At 48.2% G+C, this 13490-nt stretch overlaps 1 protein-coding gene across 1 annotated transcript in view; it reads left to right on the top strand.

The window, feature by feature from the left end:
* The window catches only part of LOC306972739 (synaptic vesicle glycoprotein 2A-like), a gene marked incomplete at its 5' end in the record, with an annotated part of 13044 nt that extends 472 nt beyond the window's left edge, over positions 1–12572 (top strand). Inside the window, 2 exons of the mRNA XM_079569445.1 lie at positions 9889–10048; positions 11914–12572. Coding sequence (XP_079425571.1) covers positions 9889–10048; positions 11914–12097 — 344 coding nt within the window. The 3' untranslated portion in view covers positions 12098–12572. The remainder of the gene's footprint in view (positions 1–9888; positions 10049–11913) is intronic.
* Between the last annotated feature and the right edge of the window lie 918 nt (positions 12573–13490).

The raw sequence follows: 13490 nt of genomic DNA on the forward strand, positions 1-13490 counted from the left end.
GTGTTAGATACGTCCTGATGGTGTTAGATACGTCCTGAGAGTGTTAGATACGTCCTGAGAGTGTTAGGTAGTCTGATGGTGTTAGATACGTCCTGAGAGTGTTAGATACGTCCTGAGAGTGTTAGATACGTCCTGATGGTGTTAGATACGTCCTGAGAGTGTTAGATACGTCCTGAGAGTGTTAGATACGTCCTGATGGTGTTAGATCCGTCCTGAGAGTGTTAGATACGTCCTGAGAGTGTTAGATACGTCCTGAGAGTGTTAGATACGTCCTGAGAGTGTTAGATACGTCCTGAGAGTGTTAGATACGTCCTGAGAGTGTTAGATACGTCCTGAGAGTGTTAGATACGTCCTGAGAGTGTTAGGATACGTCCTGAGAGTGTTAGATACTTCCCTGAGAGTGTTAGATACGTCCTGAGAGTGTTAGATACGTCCTGAGAGTGTTAGGTACGTCCTGAGAGTGTTAGATACGTCCTGAGAGTGTTAGATACGTCCTGAGAGTGTTAGATACGTCCTGAGAGTGTTTAGATACGTCCTGAGAGTGTTTAGATACGTCCTGAGAGTGTTAGATACGTCCTGAGGGTGTTAGATACGTCCTGAGGTGTTAGATACGTCCTGAGGGTGTTAGATACGTCCTGAGGGTGTTAGATACGTCCTGAGAGTGTTAGATACGTCCTGAGGGTGTTAGATACGTCCTGAGGGTGTTAGATACGTCCTGAGAGTGTTAGATACGTCCTGAGGGTGTTAGATACGTCCCTGAGGGTGTTAGATACGTCCTGAGGGTGTTAGATACGTCCTGAGGGTGTTAGATACGTCCTGAGAGTGTTAGATACGTCCTGAGAGTGTTAGATACGTCCTGAGGGTGTTAGATACGTCCTGAGGGTGTTAGATACGTCCTGAGGGTGTTAGATACGTCCTGAGAGTGTTAGGTACGTCCTGAGGGTGTTAGGTACGTCCTGAGGGTGTTAGATACGTCCTGAGAGTGTTAGATACGTCCTGAGAGTGTTAGGTACGTCCTGAGGGTGTTAGTACGCTCCTGAGAGTGTTAGGTACGTCCTGAGGGTGTTAGGTACGTCCTGAGAGTGTTAGATACGTCCTGAGAGTGTTAGGTACGTCCTGAGGGTGTTAGGTACGTCCCTGAGAGTGTTAGATACGTCCTGAGAGTGTTAGATACGTCCTGAGGGTGTTAGGTACGTCCTGAGGGTGTTAGATACGTCCTGAGAGTGTTAGATACGTCCTGAGAGTGTTAGATACGTCCTGAGGGTGTTAGGTACGTCCTGAGGGTGTTAGATACGTCCTGAGGTGTTAGATACGTCCTGAGGGTGTTAGGTACGTCCTGAGAGTGTTAGGTACGTCCTGAGGTGTTAGGTACGTCCTGAGGGTGTTAGATACGTCCTGAGGGTGTTAGATACGTCCTGAGAGTGTTAGATACGTCCTGAGGGTGTTAGATACGTCCTGAGGGTGTTAGATACGTCCTGAGGGTGTTAGATACGTCCTGAGGGTGTTAGATACGTCCTGAGAGTGTTAGATACGTCCTGAGAGTGTTAGGTACGTCCTGATGGTGTTAGATACCGTCCTGATGGTGTTAGATACGTCCTGAGAGTGTTAGATACGTCCTGAGAGTGTTAGATACGTCCTGATGGTGTTAGATACGTCCTGAGAGTGTTAGATACGTCCTGAGGGTGTTAGGATACGTCCTGAGGGTGTTAGATACGTCCTGAGAGTGTTAGATACGTCCTGAGGGTGTTAGATACGTCCTGAGAGTGTTAGATACGTCTGAGGGTGTTAGGTACGTCCTGAGGGTGTTAGGTACGTCCTGAGGGTGTTAGGTACGTCCTGAGGGTGTTAGATACGTCCTGAGGGTGTTAGATACGTCCTGAGAGTGTTAGATACGTCCTGAGAGTGTTAGATACGTCCTGAGAGTGTTAGGTACGTCCTGAGGGTGTTAGATACGTCCTGAGGGTGTTAGATACGTCCTGAGAGTGTTAGATACGTCCTGAGGGTGTTAGATACGTCCTGAGAGTGTTAGATACGTCCTGAGAGTGTTAGATACGTCCTGAGAGTGTTAGATACGTCCTGAGAGTGTTAGATACGTCCCGAGGTGTAGATACGTCCTGAGAGTGTTAGATACGTCCTGAGAGTGTTAGATACGTCCTGAGAGTGTTAGGTACGTCCTGATGGTGTTAGATACGTCCTGAGAGTGTTAGATACGTCCTGAGAGTGTTAGATACGTCCTGAGAGTGTTAGATACGTCCTGAGAGTGTTAGATACGTCCTGAGAGTGTTAGGTACGTCCTGATGGTGTTAGATACGTCCTGAGAGTGTTAGATACGTCCTGAGGGTGTTAGGTACGTCCTGAGGGTGTTAGGTAACGTCCTGAGAGTGTTAGATACGTCCTGAGAGTGTTAGATACGTCCTGAGAGTGTTAGATACGTCCTGATGGTGTTAGATACGTCCTGAGAGTGTTAGATACGTCCTGAGAGTGTTAGATACGTCCTGAGAGTGTTAGATACGTCCTGATGGTGTTAGATACGTCCTGAGGTGTTAGATACGTCCTGATGGTGTTAGATACGTCCTGAGAGTGTTAGATACGTCCTGAGGGTGTTAGATACGTCCTGATGGTGTTAGATACGTCCTGATGGTGTTAGATACGTCCTGAGGGTGTTAGATACGTCCTGAGGGTGTTAGGTACGTCCTGAGGAGTGTTAGATACGTCCTGAGAGTGTTAGATACGTCCTGATGGTGTTAGATACGTCCTGATGGTGTTAGATACGTCCTGATGGTGTTAGATACGTCCTGAGAGTGTTAGATACGTCCTGAGGGTGTTAGGTACGTCCTGAGGGTGTTAGGTACGTCCTGAGGGTGTTAGATACGTCCTGAGGGTGTTAGATACGTCCTGAGGGTGTTAGGTACGTCCTGAGGGTGTTAGATACGTCCTGAGAGTGTTAGATACGTCCTGAGGGTGTTAGATACGTCCTGAGGGTGTTAGGTACGTCCTGAGAGTGTTAGATACGTCCTGAGAGTGTTAGATACGTCCTGAGGGTGTTAGGTACGTCCTGAGAGTGTTAGATACGTCCTGAGAGTGTTAGATACGTCCTGAGGGTGTTAGATACGTCCTGAGGGTGTTAGATACGTCCTGAGGGTGTTAGGTACGTCCTGAGGGTGTTAGATACGTCCTGAGAGTGTTAGATACGTCCTGAGAGTGTTAGATACGTCCTGAGAGTGTTAGATACGTCCTGAGAGTGTTAGGTACGTCCTGAGAGTGTTAGATACGTCCTGAGAGTGTTAGATACGTCCTGAGAGTGTTAGATACGTCCTGAGGGTGTTAGATACGTCCTGAGGGTGTTAGATACGTCCTGAGGGTGTTAGATACGTCCTGAGGGTGTTAGATACGTCCTGAGGGTGTTAGGTACGTCCTGAGAGTGTTAGATACGTCCTGAGGGTGTTAGATACGTCCTGAGGGTGTTAGATACGTCCTGAGGGTGTTAGGTACGTCCTGAGAGTGTTAGATACGTCCTGAGGGTGTTAGATACGTCCTGAGGGTGTTAGGTACGTCCTGAGGGTGTTAGGTACGTCCTGAGGGTGTTAGATACGTCCTGAGAGTGTTAGATACGTCCTGAGAGTGTTAGATACGTCCTGAGGGTGTTAGATACGTCCTGAGGGTGTTAGATACGTCCTGAGAGTGTTAGATACGTCCTGAGGGTGTTAGATACGTCCTGAGGGTGTTAGATACGTCCTGAGAGTGTTAGATACGTCCTGAGAGTGTTAGATACGTCCTGAGGGTGTTAGATACGTCCTGAGGGTGTTAGATACGTACTGAGAGTGTTAGATACGTCCTGAGAGTGTTAGGTACGTCCTGAGAGTGTTAGGTACGTCCTGAGAGTGTTAGATACGTCCTGAGAGTGTTAGGTACGTCCTGAGAGTGTTAGATACGTCCTGATGGTGTTAGATACGTCCTGAGAGTGTTAGATACGTCCTGAGGGTGTTAGATACGTCCTGAGGGTGTTAGATACGTCCTGAGAGTGTTAGGTACGTCCTGAGAGTGTTAGATACGTCCTGAGAGTGTTAGGTACGTCCTGAGAGTGTTAGATACGTCCTGATGGTGTTAGATACGTCCTGAGGGTGTTAGATACGTCCTGAGGGTGTTAGATACGTCCTGAGGGTGTTAGATACGTCCTGAGGGTGTTAGATACGTCCTGAGAGTGTTAGATACGTCCTGAGAGTGTTAGATACGTCCTGAGGGGGTTAGATACGTCCTGAGAGTGTTAGATACGTCCTGAGAGTGTTAGATACGTCCTGAGAGTGTTAGATACGTCCTGAGAGTGTTAGATACGTCCTGAGAGTGTTAGATACGTCCTGAGAGTGTTAGATACGTCCTGAGAGTGTTAGATACGTCCTGAGGGTGTTAGATACGTCCTGAGAGTGTTAGATACGTCCTGAGAGTGTTAGATACGTCCTGAGGGTGTTAGGTACGTCCTGAGGGTGTTAGGTACGTCCTGAGGGTGTTAGATACGTCCTGATGGTGTTAGATACGTCCTGAGAGTGTTAGATACGTCCTGAGGGTGTTAGATACGTCCTGAGAGTGTTAGATACGTCCTGAGGGTGTTAGATACGTCCTGAGGGTGTTAGATACGTCCTGAGGGTGTTAGATACGTCCTGAGGGTGTTAGATACGTCCTGAGGGTGTTAGATACGTCCTGAGGGTGTTAGATACGTCCTGAGAGTGTTAGGTACGTCCTGAGGGTGTTAGATACGTCCTGAGAGTGTTAGGTACGTCCTGAGAGTGTTAGGTACGTCCTGAGAGTGTTAGATACGTCCTGAGGGTGTTAGATACGTCCTGAGAGTGTTAGGTACGTCCTGAGGGTGTTAGATACGTCCTGAGAGTGTTAGATACGTCCTGAGGGTGTTAGGTACGTCCTGAGAGTGTTAGGTACGTCCTGAGGGTGTTAGATACGTCCTGAGGGTGTAAGGTACGTCCTGAGGGTGTTAGGTACGTCCTGAGGGTGTTAGATACGTCCTGAGGGTGTTAGGTACGTCCTGAGGGTGTTAGATACGTCCTGAGGGTGTTAGATACGTCCTGAGGGTGTTAGATACGTCCTGAGAGTGTTAGATACGTCCTGAGGGTGTTAGGTACGTCCTGAGGGTGTTAGATACGTCCTGAGGGTGTTAGATACGTCCTGAGGGTGTTAGGTACGTCCTGAGGGTGTTAGGTACGTCCTGAGGGTGTTAGGTACGTCCTGAGGGTGTTAGATACGTCCTGAGGGTGTTAGGTACGTCCTGAGGGTGTTAGGTACGTCCTGAGGGTGTTAGATACGTCCTGAGGGTGTTAGGTACGTCCTGAGGGTGTTAGGTACGTCCTGAGGGTGTTAGGTACGTCCTGAGGGTGTTAGATACGTCCTGAGGGTGTTAGATACGTCCTGAGAGTGTTAGATACGTCCTGAGGGTGTTAGGTACGTCCTGAGGGTGTTAGGTACGTCCTGAGGGTGTTAGATACGTCCTGAGAGTGTTAGGTACGTCCTGAGGGTGTTAGATACGTCCTGAGAGTGTTAGATACGTCCTGAGAGTGTTAGGTACGTCCTGAGGGTGTTAGATACGTCCTGAGAGTGTTAGATACGTCCTGAGAGTGTTAGATACGTCCTGAGAGTGTTAGATACGTCCTGAGAGTGTTAGATACGTCCTGAGAGTGTTAGATACGTCCTGAGGGTGTTAGATACGTCCTGAGGGTGTTAGGTACGTCCTGAGAGTGTTAGATACGTCCTGAGAGTGTTAGATACGTCCTGAGAGTGTTAGATACGTCCTGAGAGTGTTAGATACGTCCTGAGGGTGTTAGATACGTCCTGAGAGTGTTAGATACGTCCTGAGAGTGTTAGGTACGTCCTGAGGGTGTTAGATACGTCCTGAGAGTGTTAGATACGTCCTGAGGGTGTTAGATACGTCCTGAGAGTGTTAGGTACGTCCTGATGGTGTTAGGTACGTCCTGAGAGTGTTAGATACGTCCTGAGAGTGTTAGATACGTCCTGAGGGTGTTAGATACGTCCTGAGAGTGTTAGATACGTCCTGAGAGTGTTAGATACGTCCTGAGAGTGTTAGGTACGTCCTGAGGGTGTTAGATACGTCCTGAGAGTGTTAGATACGTCCTGAGGGTGTTAGATACGTCCTGAGAGTGTTAGGTACGTCCTGATGGTGTTAGGTACGTCCTGAGAGTGTTAGATACGTCCTGAGAGTGTTAGATACGTCCTGAGGGTGTTAGATACGTCCTGAGGGTGTTAGATACGTCCTGAGAGTGTTAGGTACGTCCTGATGGTGTTAGGTACGTCCTGAGAGTGTTAGATACGTCCTGAGGGTGTTAGATACGTCCTGAGAGTGTTAGATACGTCCTGATGGTGTTAGGTACGTCCTGAGGGTGTTAGATACGTCCTGAGGGTGTTAGGTACGTCCTGAGAGTGTTAGGTACGTCCTGAGGGTGTTAGATACGTCCTAAGAGTGTTAGATACGTCCTGAGGGTGTTAGATACGTCCTGAGGGTGTTAGGTACGTCCTGAGGGTGTTAGATACGTCCTGAGGGTGTTAGGTACGTCCTGATGGTGTTAGGTACGTCCTGAGAGTGTTAGATACGTCCTGAGGGTGTTAGATACGTCCTGAGGGTGTTAGATACGTCCTGAGGGTGTTAGATACGTCCTGAGGGTGTTAGATACGTCCTGAGGGTGTTAGATACGTCCTGAGGGTGTTAGATACGTCCTGAGGGTGTTAGATACGTCCTGAGGGTGTTAGGTACGTCCTGAGGGTGTTAGATACGTCCTGAGGGTGTTAGATACGTCCTGAGGGTGTTAGATACGTCCTGAGGGTGTTAGATACGTCCTGAGGGTGTTAGATACGTCCTGAGGGTGTTAGGTACGTCCTGATGGTGTTAGGTACGTCCTGAGAGTGTTAGATACGTCCTGAGGGTGTTAGATACGTCCTGAGAGTGTTAGATACGTCCTGAGGGTGTTAGATACGTCCTGAGAGTGTTAGATACGTCCTGAGAGTGTTAGATACGTCCTGAGGGTGTTAGATACGTCCTGAGGGTGTTAGGTACGTCCTGAGAGTGTTAGATACGTCCTGAGAGTGTTAGATACGTCCTGAGAGTGTTAGGTACGTCCTGAGGGTGTTAGATACGTCCTGAGGGTGTTAGATACGTCCTGAGAGTGTTAGATACGTCCTGAGAGTGTTAGATACGTCCTGAGGGTGTTAGGTACGTCCTGAGAGTGTTAGATACGTCCTGAGAGTGTTAGATACGTCCTGAGAGTGTTAGGTACGTCCTGAGGGTGTTAGGTACGTCCTGAGGGTGTTAGGTACGTCCTGAGAGTGTTAGATACGTCCTGAGAGTGTTAGGTACGTCCCGAGGGTGTTAGGTACGTCCCGAGGGTGTTAGGTACGTCCCGAGGGTGTTAGGTACGTCCCGAGGGTGTTAGGTACGTCCTGAGGGTGTTATGTCCTGACTCCCCTGTGTTTGATCCTGACTCCCCTGTGTTTGTTCCTGACTCCCCTGTGTTTGATCCTGACTCCCCTGTGTTTGTTCCTGACTCCCCTGTATTCGCTCCTGACTCCCCTGTATTCGCTCCTGACTCCCCTGTATTCGCTCCTGACTCCCCTGTATTCGCTCCTGACTCCCCTGTATTTGTTCCTGACTCCCCTGTATTTGTTCCTGACTCCCCTCTTTCTTTTTTTCCTTATTTTGTCATTTTTTTGTCATTTTTTTTAATCACATTTTGTAATTTTTTAATCCATTTTTTGTCACATTTTTTGTAATTTTTTTTGTCACATTTTTGTGATTTTTTTGTAATTTTTTGGTGATTTTCGGTCAATTTTTTGTAATTTATTTATCAAATTTGTGTCACATTTTGTAATTTTTTTGTTATTTTTTGTAATTTTTTGGTGATTTTTGGTAAATTTTTGGTCATTTTTTATCAAATTTTTGTCACATTTTGTCATTTTTTTGTAATTTTTTTTGTCACATTTTTGTGATTTTTTTGTGATTTTTTTTGTCACATTTTTGTGATTTTTTTGTGATTTTTTTGTGATTTTTTATCATTTTTTTATCACATTTTTGTATTTTTTAGCCACATTTTTGTCATTTTTTCATCACTGACTCCCCTCTGCTTGTTCCTGACTCCCCTGTATTTGCTCCTGACTCCCCTGTATCCGCTCCTGACTCCCCTGTATTCGCTCCTGACTCCCCTGTATTCGCTCCTGACTCCCCTGTATTCGCTCCTGACTCCCCTGTATTTGCTCCTGACTCCCCTGTATCCGCTCCTGACTCCCCTGTATTCGCTCCTGACTCCCCTGTATTCGCTCCTGACTCCCCTGTATTCGCTCCTGACTCCCCTGTATTCGCTCCTGACTCCCCTGTGTTTGTTCCTGACTCCTGTATTTGCTCCTGACTCCCCTGTATTCGCTCCTGACTCCCCTGTATTTGCTCCTGACTCCCCTTTATTTGTTCCTGACTCCCCTTTATTCGCTCCTGACTCCCCTGTATTCGCTCCTGACTCCCCTGTATTTTCTCCTGACTCCCCTGTATTCGCTCCTGACTCCCCTGTATTCGCTCCTGACTCCCCTGTATTCACTCCTGACTCCCCTGTGTTTGCTCCTGACTCCCCTGTGTTTGCTCCTGACTCCCCTGTGTTTGTTCCTGACTCACCTGTATTCGCTCCTGACTCCCCTGTATTCGCTCCTGACTCCCCTGTATTCGCTCCTGACTCCCCTGCATTCGCTCCTGACTCCCCTGTGTTTGCTCCTGACTCCCCTCTGTTTGTTCCTGACTCACCTGTATTCGCTCCTGACTCCCCTGCATTCGCTCCTGACTCCCCTGTATTCGCTCCTGACTCCCCTGTGTTTGCTCCTGACTCCCCTCTGTTTGTTCCTGACTCACCTGTATTCGCTCCTGACTCCCCTGTATTCGCTCCTGACTCCCCTGTATTCGCTCCTGACTCCCCTGTATTCGCTCCTGACTCCCCTGTATTCGCTCCTGACTCCCCTGTATTCGCTCCTGACTCCCCGGTATTCGCTCCTGACTCCCCTGTATTCGCTCCTGACTCCCCTGTATTCGCTCCTGACTCCCCTGTATTTGCTCCTGACTCCCCTGTATTCGCTCCTGACTCCCCTGTATTCGCTCCTGACTCCCCTGTGTTTGCTCCTGACTCCCCTGTATTTGCTCCTGACTCCCCTGTATTCGCTCCTGACTCCCCTGTATTCGCTCCTGACTCCCCTGTTTGCTCCTGACTCCCCTGTATTCGCTCCTGACTCCCCTGTATTCGCTCCTGACTCCCCTGTATTCGCTCCTGACTCCCCTGTGTTTGTTCCTGACTCCCCTGTATTCGCTCCTGACTCCCCTGTATTTGCTCCTGACTCCCCTGTATTCGCTCCTGACTCCCCTGTATTCGCTCCTGACTCCCCTGTTTGCTCCTGACTCCCCTGTATTCGCTCCTGACTCCCCTGTATTCGCTCCTGACTCCCCTGTATTCGCTCCTGACTCCCCTGTATTCGCTCCTGACTCCCCTGTATTCGCTCCTGACTCCCCTGTATTCGCTCCTGACTCCCCTGTATTCGCTCCTGACTCCCCTGTATTCGCTCCTGACTCCCCTGTATTCGCTCCTGACTCCCCTGTATTCGCTCCTGACTCCCCTGTATTCGCTCCTGACTCCCCTGTATTCGCTCCTGACTCCCCTGTATTCGCTCCTGACTCCCCTGTATTTGCTCCTGACTCCCCTGTATTCGCTCCTGACTCCCCTGTATTTGCTCCTGACTCCCCTGTATTCGCTCCTGACTCCCCTGTGTTTGTTCCTGACTCCCCTGTATTTGCTCCTGACTCCCCTGTATTCGCTCCTGACTCCCTGTGCTTGTTTGTTCCTGTAGCCGGCTCCAGTGTGATCTCCTGCGTCAGCTGTTTCCTGCTCTCCTTCGGGAACAGCGAGTCGGCCATGATCGCGCTGATGTGTCTGTTCGGGGGCATCAGCATCGCCTCCTGGAACTCTCTGGACGTCCTGACCGTGGAGCTGTACCCGTCAGACAAGAGGTAAGCCCCGCCCCCTCAGTGAGCTGTACGCGTCAGACGAGAGGTAAGCCCCGCCCCCTCCGTGAACTGTACCCGTCAGACAAGAGGTAAGCCCCGCCCCCTCCGTGAGCTGTACCCGTCAAACAAGAGGTAAGCCCTGCCCCCTCAGTGAGCCGTACCCGTCAGACAAGAGGTAAGCCCCGCCCCCTCTGTGAGCTGTACCCGTCAGACAAGAGGTAAGCCCCGCCCCCTCCGTGAGCTGTACCCGTCAGACAAGAGGTAAGCCCCGCCCCCTCAGTGAGCTGTACCCGTCAGACAAGAGGTAAGCCCCGCCCCCTCCGTGAGCTGTACCCGTCAGACAAGAGGTAAGCCCCGCCCCCTCAGTGAGCTGTACCCGTCAGACAAGAGGTAAGCCCCGCCCCCTCCGTGAGCTGTACCCGTCAGACAAGAGGTAAGCCCCGCCCCCTCTGTGAGCCGTACCCGTCAGACAAGAGGCAAGCCCCGCCCCCTCCGTGAGCTGTACCCGTCAGACAAGAGGTAAGCCCCGCCCCCTCAGTGAGCTGTACCCGTCAGACAAGAGGTAAGCCCCGCCCCCTCCGTGAGCTGTACCCGTCAGACAAGAGGTAAGCCCCGCCCCCTCAGTGAGCTGTACCCGTCAGACAAGAGGTAAGCCCCGCCCCCTCCGTGAGCTGTACCCGTCAGACAAGAGGTAAGCCCCGCCCCCTCTGTGAGCCGTACCCGTCAGACAAGAGGTAAGCCCCGCCCCCTCTGTGAGCCGTACCCGTCAGACAAGAGGTAAGCCCCGCCCCCTCCGTGAGCTGTACCTGTCAGATAAGAGGTAAGCCCCGCCCCCTCAGTGATGATTCAGAGACAGCGCTCGCTCAAGCTCCGCCTACTTTACTATGACATCACAGTGGATCATCTTACAGCGTTTGGTGCTGGTTTAGTCCTTGTTTAGTCCTTGTTTAGTCCTGGTTTAGTCCTGGTTTAGTCCTGTTTTAGTCCTGGTTTAGTCCTGTTTTAGTCCTGGTTTAGTCCTGGTTTAGTCCTGGTTTAGTCCTGGTTTAGTCCTGGTTTAGTCCTGGTTTAGTTCTGGTTGAGTCTGTGACATTGTCCAGGTTTAGACCTGATTTAGACCCAGTTTTAAAACCAAGACCCAGACTAAAACCCAGACTAAAACCAAGACTAAAACCCAGACTAAAACCAAGACCCAGATTAAAACCAAGACCCCAAAAAAAAAAAAAAACAAACAAAAAAATTACAAAAATTCAACAAAAAATCGACAAAAACGTGACAAAAACTCAACAAAAAAATGACAAAAAATGACAAAAATGTGACAAAAACTCAACAAAACAATGACAAAAAATCAACAAAAAATCGACAAAAATGTGACAAAAACTCAACAAAAAAATGACATAAATGTGACAAAAAAATTACAAAAATTTGACAAAAAATCGACAAAAATGTGACAAAAACTCTACAAAAATGTGACAAAAACTCTACAAAAAAATGACAAAAACTCAACAAAAATGTGGCAAAAAACTCAACAAAAAATGACAAAAATTCGACAAAAATGTGACAAAAATTCAACAAAAAAAATTACAAAAATGTGACCAAAATAAAATAGAAAAAAAACATACAAAAGATGACACAACACAGCATCAACGCGAGGAGAAAGATCAGTTTTGTGGGTCTTATCTTTAAAATGAGGTGCTACACAGGCCTATATAACAGCCACAGAGGACAGAATGCATTCGGTTCAGGCGGGGGGTAAGAGGTTAAACACACTGACTCCCGACGTGACGATATTACAAACAAAGCAGATCCGATACTCGATCTTCATCGCTGCTCACATGTGACGCCCCCTCTCTCGCTCTGTGTTCCAGAACCACGGCGTTCGGCTTCCTGAACGCGCTGTGCAAGCTGGCCGCCGTCCTGGGCATCAGCATCTTCACCTCCTTCGTGGGCATCACCAAAGCCGTGCCTATCATGTTCGCCTCCGGGGCCCTGGCCGCCGGCAGCTTCCTGGCCCTCAAACTCCCAGAGACCCGGGGCCAGGTCCTCAAATAGACCCGGAGGGACCCCCCCACGGACGGAGGGAGGGAGGGGCGGAGGGAACGGCCATGCAATAGACTCATTTAAATAAGCACTCATCGTTTATGTGAGCTGAAGGAAGCAGCACAGTGACTCAAGTGACCTACTTTCAAAAATGTCCTCTGACTTGAAGCATTTTTGACGTCACGTGTCTCCGAAAAAACCCCCCCCCCGCGTGTCCCGACTGCCATTTACTAGATGTTATAGAGCATTCCAGGTTTGTTTTTGACTGTTGAAATACCGCACAACCGGAGTGTTCCCTTTAACAAAACCTCCATCGTGTTCCTGTTCGATGTCCACGTGAAGCACAAGCGCGCGAACGTGTGTGTGTGTGTGTGTGCGTGTATGTGTGTGTCTGTGGGGATGCTCCATCATTTTCTGTCCTGTGGGAATGTGGAGCATCGGTTTGTCGTCTTCAGAGCCGCCGCCTGTTCACACCGCCCTCCCCCAGAGCTGGTCACACAGAAAGGCTAATTGGGTTTATCTCCAATGCAAAGAAATGGGGAAAAAATGGGTTGAAAAGTTGACTTATTTTTTTTTTTAATGGGGGAAAATATATATAAATATAATATAATATTTCCTGCCCATTTGTTGTCTGTAAATGTAAACACTCTCAACAAATTCTCACTTATTATCACATTTTCAGTGCATTGAGACGTCTTTTCCTCTTTAAAGCACAACATACTGGACAAAATGTCGCCTTTTCTTGGATTAAAAGTGACTGAAATCGAATTTGTGCTGATTTTGAGCAGGTCTTTGTCTAATTTAAAGTGAATTCTTGCTTTTCCTAATGGCTCTTATTCCAAAATATTCCAAACCGGCTCAAAATCTGCAGGAATTGACTTAATCCAAGCACATTTCAGGCCATTTTTTTTAAGGATAAGATGATCCTTATGCTTTCTTCACTTCTCAATCAAATCTGTTTCTTTCCAGAAAAAGTTGACTTCTTTTTTTTTTAATGGGGTAAAATATCAGGGGAGGGAAAAATTTAAAAAATATACATAAATATAATACTTCCTGCCCTTTTGTAGTCTGTAAATGTAAATACGCTCAACAAATTCTCATTTATTATCACATTTTCAGTGCATTGAGACGTCTTTTCCTCTTTAAAGCACAACACACTGGACAAAATGTCGCCTTATCTTGGATAAAAATGACTGAAATCGAACTTGTGCTGATTTTGAGCTGGTCTTTGTCTAATTTAAAGTGAATTCTTGCTTTTCCTAATGGCTCTTATTCCAAAATATCCCAAACCGGCTCAAAATCTGCAGGAATTGACTTAATCCAAGCACATTTCAGGCCATTTTTCTGAGGATAAGATGGTCCTTATTCCAGTGCTTTCTTCACTTCTCAATCACATCTGCTTCTT

Source organism: Gobius niger, assembly GCF_951799975.1.
Source record: "Gobius niger genome assembly, chromosome: 13".
Taxonomy (NCBI): Eukaryota; Metazoa; Chordata; class Actinopteri; order Gobiiformes; family Gobiidae; genus Gobius; species Gobius niger.